We start from the raw sequence: 8,372 nt of genomic DNA, 5'->3' as shown, positions 1-8,372 counted from the left end.
GATTTATATGCAGAATAATATAGTACGTATTAAAACCCGGTTATTGTAGTATCAACGCAAATGAAAAAACGACATTTTCGAGCGATATTTTACTTTACACAAGTATTCTGCTGTCAATATTTTACATATTTGTACGTATTAAGTGGACAATAACGAGGAATTTGACTACGATGTAATATTGAATTAATAAGGTAATAAATAACGAGTAACAAATGACAGAATCATATAAACGACAGAACGCAAAATTAAAACAAGATTAAATTCGACTTATGTACATCTGTACGAACCTTTCACCTTATTTTCGACTATATGTATATACAGTTAATTCCTGAAGCGAGTCCCGTGTATTATTACAGCTGTTCGTGGAAGAGAAGAAATGGCGGAGAACGGTTTCTTAGAGCTGTCGATAGCGATGTCTGGAAACCAGGAAAATTGGGTCACGTAGCGATAGAAAGAAGTCCGCTGGGACTCGTTTCCAAGTCCACGTGACGAGAAGACAGTGGGAAAGTTTAAGGAGGAACTTGAGAAAAATTAGCGTTCGCTGAGGCAGCGAAAAAATTAACCAGCCATCGTGCTGCGAATTTCGAAGAGATCGATGTGCCCCTGAACCACTATTAACCGCATACGGTGTGGAAAAACTGTCGATGTGAACAGGCGGGAATAGTTGGAATTGGTAGATGTGACGAAATTACATTGCGAAAATTTCGAAACGAACTTCCACAACTTGAGAAACTTGCCCTCCACCGGATGTAATACGGAACTTCCTGTCTCCGATTTTTCACCCGGTACTTTTATCTAATTTCCTCGAGGAAAATTTGGTTCGATCATCGAACTCGCAAATTAAATTTTAAACTTACCTTATAAATTATTACAGACCCATTTGATTCCAATTGCTATATGGTTTATCCGATTACAATTTACATAAAGAAATCTTGATTGGCAAATTAAAATTCTTATTTGACGAATTGCAATTTCAACGCAGAAATTTACCAATTAGCTTTGCTTCGCAATTTTCTGGAGTAATCGACGAATAATGATACAAATCAGTACATTTGATTGTTCAATTTGAACTGTATAAAAAGGGGAAGTGATATTGTTTTACTTGAGCATTACTACTTGGATTTATTTTTATTTCTACATGTTTCTGAATACTGACTGCTGTCAATTGTTTTCCAGAATGCATACTATAGTTCATAAGCATTTGAACTGGCAAAGTTTGATCGAAAGGTTGATATTTTTTTTTGTTACATTCTCAAAATTATGATTAAGGAACATTTTTCGGTGAAATAAATTGTCATTCATTTTTAATCGAATTACTCAGAGACCATGATGATTAATTCCGCAAATTAAAATGTAATGAAAAATTCAAAATTTACCTTGAAATTCGCGATTATTTGTACTCTCTGTATAATTAAATACGTTTTTTTTTTTACAGCATTGAATATTAATTGTTTACCTCACTGATGAAATTGGGGAACGCCGTACGAAATTGTGTTGAGTTGGTTTTGCTTTTGAAGTTTAATTATTTTTTCATTTATGTTAACGAACAATAATTATAATTTTCCATCAACATGTACTAACTGCACACGATGTAGTCGTCTGAAATAAGACATCAGAATTAGATCAGAGTTTTATTTGAAGTACATTTTTCATAATTTGAAGCAATTTACAAAAGTTCAAATACTTATCGATGAAAGTGCATGTTATATCACTTAAGATGCACGTAGTAAATCATTACTACTCAGTTCTTGGATTGCAACCTAAAAACGTCATTCTATTAAAATAAAATCCTTAAAGTATTATATAAACGGTGGCTCTGAATAAGAGACTACGTTACATTTACCATACTCTAAAATAACGTGATTTAAAGTCATACTTCTTTCATAAGTTCGAAATGTTTATTTTCTTCTATTTCTTTTATTTCGGTCTGGCGATAGAACTTATTAAGAAGACAACGTGTTAATTATAAGTTATAAACATTATATTATTAATTTCGAAAATGTGAACATAGAACTTACTCGAGGTCACCATTCATGCAACGATTGATTTTAGCACTATATAAAAATAAATAAAATTTAAATGACTGTAGCATAAGCAAGGGGCTAACGCATAAAAATAGTGACATACGAGAATTATAAATACTATATTAATAATTTCGACCATAATGTAACATAGACTCTTACTCGAAATCACTATTTATATAGTAATTGATTTTAGATGAAAAAAAACCGACTGTATTACAAGCGAGGTTGTTAATTGAAAAATGATTTCGTCGACAAAATTTTTTCAACAAAAATCACCTCAGAATATGCATACTTTACATCAAGTGTTTAACTCCATCAACGAAGAAGTATCGTCGGCTTTTTGGGGACGATCCGTCCAAAATACGTCGCGTCGACGCCGAATGTATTAAGAACTACATAAATGTACCCGAAAGCGTTGAAGTGACTGTAATACTCTGAAATCTCGTCCCCCGAACCTCGGACAAAAACCTATCTGCATAAATCTGCATTTCGTTACTGAAAATTACAGTTTTAATCGAGGTCCAGTGGTGTGCATTCAAACGCGGCTGCAACTTATAACGAGTCTTACGAATGAAAGAAAACTCGGGGAAAGGTGCAGGAAGAACGTTCAGATTGAACGTGTCGAAGCATAACACGGCGTTGGTAATATCGCGCGGTTGCTAATAAACGGGCGTCAGAAGCAGCCACGAGCATGACACGTGCGTCGCGACGCGTTGTCGCGGCCGCTTAAATCGGGTTCGTGCCACGAGGATCAGTCGAGCACAGGCATTAACCACCAGTTTCTCCGCTCGAATCGTCGCGTCGTTGATTTACATTTACGCGACAAGAGGAGAAACCGAACTTCGTCGACGACAGCGTAACGATTTAGCAGAAATCGGATAATTATGGTCCCTGGATCCCAGTGAATGTCTCAAAGCCTCTCCGCAATTCCCTTGGGAAGCGTTTTGCCTGTGACTAACTCGAAGATACTCAGCCTAGCGCCGATTAGCCTAGATCTCGTCCTTTCGATTTCGTTCCCTTAACAATCGAAGGATAGTTGACGACATCGCAAAGACACGATCGACTTTTCACGTTCTTCAGAATTCATTAACTTGAGAATAAATGCTAAATAAATAATGTGGTTTCTCTGGAATTTGTCTTGAAAACACGCGTGAGGTCTTCGTTGGTAGAGTTCGTAGAAGAAGATCTTTTTCGGATTGAGATCTGAAAATGTTATTGAACTACAAGCAGGATATGATTTTTCGAATTTTAGTTCTCTTTTATGGCTAGCAGCCAGCATGATAAATCTAACATTTCCTAAGCGATATTTGGAAATCACTGTAACGCAACGATAGTTACCGAAGTTTCGTATTTTCGTAAGAACTGAACACGTCACGTATCATCCTATGTCTATCAAGAGAATACACGCTAAGGGCGCATAGTTGCGATGTTTAGGAAGCCATTAATTGGAAAATTAAGCTTTTGACACGAGCATCCTGACGTCGTTAGACCTCAAGAGACATACATCAACCTCAAAACTGACAATGTTCAATAATCGAACAGATCACACCCGTACAATACAAGCGACACATTCATACAGAGTGTCTGCCAATTTATTAGCTACCATTTTACTCGTAAAGCAGTATGTATGAGAAAAAATTAGCACTGTCCTTTCAACAAGCAACACGATGAAGTTTTTTTGCATTTGTACTTTGTTTTTTTTTAATAAAGACGATCTTCAATTTTTTAAACGGTATACTATGGCGAGTTACGCTGATAAATCCGCGAACGTTGTGTGATGTAACAGTTTCAATAATTTCATTAAGGTGTAAGCTCTTTGGTCGTTACACAAGAGAATTATGATCTCGAATAAGAGTCCGTGTTACATTTTGGTCGAAATTGAGTTAACAGTGTAGTATGATTCTGCAAACTTTGAAGGATGTTTTAGTATACACATATTGCAAATATTCCATCAGAAGTTGATGCAAAATAGAAAAAGGAAAGAATACTTTATGTGTAACATGGACCTGCAATCATCACCATCCATTTAACTTTCTAGTCAATTCTATTATAACTTGATCACATCTAATATTTCTTCGTGTTTATCGAATGGTACAAAGAAAAATATATTTATATAATAATATTAATGACAATAATAATTTACATAATAATATAAAGAATATAAGAATAGTATTATATAAACCTCTTATGCTTTACTAATATTCTTTTTTATTATATATATATAAATACACTACTTGTTTCCCTAATATCGAAAGAAATAAAACAAGATCTTTTTGCAAACGAATTTTGGAATCTTCATTTTTAATTCCAATTTACGTAGAAAGCAGAACCGTAGATTCAATTACTTTGCATTTTAATTAATAATTTCACGTAACGTGTAATATTTCGAATTCCTTGTAACTTACATAACATTTCAACAGATTCGCATGGAAATTCAAGTACAGTGGTATCGAGCGTTGATTACGAGATGTAACATGATGGATCGTTGGATTTGGAAGGTATTCGGTTTCGTGCACCAAAAGTTCATCGAGCAAAAACGTTTATTATTAACCTAGATCGTCAGAGTACAAGTTAAACAAGAGCTTCAACAGAGAAATTGGACAAGGATAAACAACGTCGCACGGCATCTCGGTTCGGTAAGCAACGTCATAGGAATCGATTCCCTTCACTTTCTCGGTATTACTGAAATAAAAGGAAATAATATCTTAGTAAAAAGTAGAGATAATCATAGTAAATTGTAAGAGCACGTTCAGGCCAAGCTCTCTGAAAGCTCGTTTGTCCCTTGCTAAAATGAACAAAGTTGCGTACATTTTAGAACCACATAACAACCATAGAACGGTGGTTGCTTATGAATGATTATGAATCATCATGCTTCATGTCAAATTTCTAGATTGTGTTAGTGGTCCATATGAATATTGGCGTAATAATATTATGCGTTTCCACATTAATTCATTACCATCATTGCAATGTATTTCTAAAATGGCCTGTTTGGGTTGAACCTAATCGCAAATATGCAAACGCGAAAGTTTGTCTATTTTCTAGCATTACACTTTCAAAGCTTAATCTTCATTCTGTTTTGTGCAGAAGTAATATGTAAAATATAACTTTAAAATGGCACACGTAAGAAGTATGTGACATTCTTCAACATAATTGCATTTTACTTTATTCTTCATCGTTTCTTTTTGAGCTTATGCCATTTTTTACACGTGATGTATCAACTAATAAATTTTCCCATATCAGTAACAATCGAAAACAGCGTTCGAAATTTCACTCTTACGTATAAACTAATTTCTTTCCTTCGTTCGTTTGTCTGTTCTGCTATTTGAAGTCCAGTAAATTGAACACGAATACAATTTTCACCATCTCCAATATTATTTTTATTATTTCTAAAACACTGCGTTATGAGAAACAATCCAGTAGAACAGGTGGCGGAAATAAAGGGACGTGAGAACGTCGTTTGAATTGGCTGTAAAGCAACTCGTTTCACAGAACATTTCACTTTACCTTACCTTAATATCAATCGAATAACGTCCTCCACAAACGACACACCCGGTGAACTTAACAGCGTCCTTGCCTCGCAGATGGTTCTGAGAACGCATTGTCTTCCTGGTAAGTTTCGACTGAAACAAGTTGCTCCGTTGCTTCAGAACGTAGACAAAAGATCTAGACGCAGTCATCATACCTATCCAACGCGGTCTCGAAAGTGGCGTACAATTCGCGACGATGACGTCGTTTCACCATCCACGGCCTCTTCTTATGATACTTCTTCCGAAAGCTCTCCTGAGGCGGTATCGGCCAAATCACGTCGAACTCGAACGCGAGGTTCCAGTTACTGGGCAGTTTAACCGGAATCGCTTGCAAGATCGACACCGTCGCCTAAATGAGAACAAAATACAAATATCAATTATTTTTACAGTTGCTTCGCGAGAAGATCCGATTTGAAGAAACGTAATACGTTCGGTCCATAAACTGTTATAACAGACGAACTTGGTTCAATATATTAGACAGTTGGTGTAAATGAATGTTGTGAATATGGAATAAAGGTGATTATCATTAATTGTGTATGTGATGAAAACGACGAATACCAATTCTTCTTACGGTTACTTTACAAAAGGACACGATTTCCAGAAATGTAGAGATTTGCTAATTATTTGATTCATATGCTATTAAAGCTTGATATAATATATTCGATAGTTAGTATGTGAATTAGAATGTTACGAGTACGAAATGGAACATTAATTGTATACATTACAAAGAAAATTATATTATAAAAGGCACATAAGGACATATATTATGTATGGAAATCAATTTTGAGCGTTTAAATGGAATTATATAATTTTTAAAGCATTATTAAGTCCACCTCAACATTGTTTAGAATAGTATTCACGTGTTTACGTCGAGAAACCATTAGATACTTTAATTTTAATTTGAAAAACAAAGGAAAATTCGTTTAATATTCGTTTAATTTTCTATTTAGATTCTACAATTTCATGAAATTTAAAGAAATTGAAAGTATTTATATTTAAACTATACCTCAATAGGTTCATTGTTTGTAGTCGTAGTATCAATTGTACGATTATCTTAGTACGATTAGTTTACAAAATTATACATGAATTTTACATTGAAAAATATTCTCCTTCTTTCTAAAAAAAATAGTTTTTACATAGTTAGATACTTCATAAAAAGTTTGATAATTTCATTATTTTACTACAAAATTTATGAAGCTTTGTATTCCAAATGATGTAATTAATTTTTTAATCACAATCTACAATACAATTTAAAAAAGATGAATTTTTCTGCCAATTATTGTTTAAAATAATCACTCAGAAGAAGATGACATCACGCTTTAAAATATTACAAAATCTATTAATACAATGATATGAAAATTTAAAGAACTTATATATTTTGTTCATTCATTTTAATCAAGCAAATCGTTCTAAAGGAAGTCGTTCTAAATTTTTTTCTCGCGAATTCGATTTTTAATTATCGAGTTGATGGGAGGAGATATTAAAATGCCTTCCAAGATCAAAGGATTAAAATTAATACAGTGGAGCCTCTCGTATGCGAATTAATTAAAGGGTAAAAGTGTTCGATTAATGGAATTTTCGGATAATTGAACAACCACTTTTCACGTGTATTACACGTATCTAAATGAAGATGGAGATAACTGTCACTTTATTTTGATATTTAAAAATCATAGTTGAATAATTTTACGTTTTACGTATAAGTACATCCTCCAAACTTCAAATAATCAAAATCCTTTTCCGGAATTCTTCCTCGTATGAAGCGTCCTCGTCATTTTCAATTTGCTGTAACAATCTGTGAAAAAATGATATCTACTATGTTAAAATTTAATTTATCACACGGTGAGTGTAATGTCTCTTTATTTGCTTCACAAGCGTTGTAAAAGTAAAATCTTTCACCTCATATTTCAATTGCTTTTGAAACTGTGTGAAAAAGTAAAACACGCGAAACACGTAATGATACATATAAAATAGTTTAGTACGAGAAGAAGCAATATTATTGTAACATTCATTTATTAGAATATTTAAGTAATAACGGTTTGATAACACTTTAATATTCCATCGAGGAACCACACAACTGTCTTCGATCGTAACACCGAGAAGGACTCGTTACGTATTCCGTCGAAAACGCGCTTTCTTTCCCACGACGACGCTCAACGATCCAAACCGAACTGCCAACACTTACCACAAATGTGCTACCCATTGGAAAAGTGAGACGCCTTCGTCTGGACAGGATCTCCTGCGATCTCTGGCCAGGGATGCTGATGTCGGTGTCATTAGGGTGACACACGCGGTCCCCGAGGATCGACTCGAGGATCCTGGCGATGGTCAGTATCAGCCACAGAGACCTCATTTTTTCGAATCACCGGCTGAAAAATCAGCGTTCCACACGAGCGTCGAACCACAGCTCTCAGAGCTCTCCTGGGAGGAACGGGCCGAGAAATTTTCTCCGAAAAATCAGCAACATCCTTCGCGGTTACGTCAATCTGCGTACGCGGTCGCTCGACTGCTGCTTCGAAAACGCTACGAGCAATGCCTCGTTCCACCGTGCTTGTTTGAACATTCTGTTATCGGTCCTGGCTCGTTTGGCTCCTGTTACGTGATCCCGGTTTAGAGCTTCGCTCTGTATCCACTACTGTGAGTCTTTTCCGGATTCTCGGACGCCGGTGTAGATAACGAGCGACAGAATTTTAATCGCGTTAAGAGAAAAATTCGTAGAACTCCTCCTAAACGAGCAAGTTCTAGCTGTGTTGAAAAAAGAATTCGCAGAATTCTTTTACCGGTTTCTTCATTTCGGATTCAGCTTCGAAACGAACACAAACAT

At 35.1% G+C, this 8,372-nt stretch overlaps 1 protein-coding gene across 2 annotated transcripts; it reads right to left on the bottom strand.

Moving 5' to 3' along the window:
• Nucleotides 1–4,451: 4,451 nt before the first annotated feature.
• Nucleotides 4,452–8,169, bottom strand: LOC122532265. Of its 2 annotated transcripts, none has more exons than XM_043660880.1 (4): nucleotides 7,734–8,169; nucleotides 5,707–5,900; nucleotides 5,534–5,611; nucleotides 4,452–4,706 (listed from the first exon to the last, which is right to left on the bottom strand). In XM_043660880.1, the coding sequence occupies exons 1-4, from the start codon at nucleotides 7,899–7,901 to the stop codon at nucleotides 4,571–4,573; spliced, it is 576 nt and encodes a 191-aa protein (XP_043516815.1). In that variant the 5' UTR covers nucleotides 7,902–8,169; the 3' UTR covers nucleotides 4,452–4,570. The 2 variants fall into 2 exon arrangements, with proteins under 2 accessions (XP_043516815.1, XP_043516812.1); XM_043660877.1 differs by having other exon boundaries at nucleotides 4,459–4,706; nucleotides 5,534–5,644; nucleotides 7,734–8,163.
• Nucleotides 8,170–8,372: the final 203 nt, after the last annotated feature.

The sequence above is a fragment of the Frieseomelitta varia genome, unplaced genomic scaffold (assembly GCF_011392965.1).
Source record: "Frieseomelitta varia isolate USP_RPSP 00005682 unplaced genomic scaffold, Fvar_1.2 scaffold_445, whole genome shotgun sequence".
NCBI lineage: Eukaryota > Metazoa > Arthropoda > Insecta > Hymenoptera > Apidae > Frieseomelitta > Frieseomelitta varia.
The sequence above is the reverse complement of the archived record's forward strand: the minus strand, read 5'-3'. Positions and strand labels throughout refer to the sequence as shown.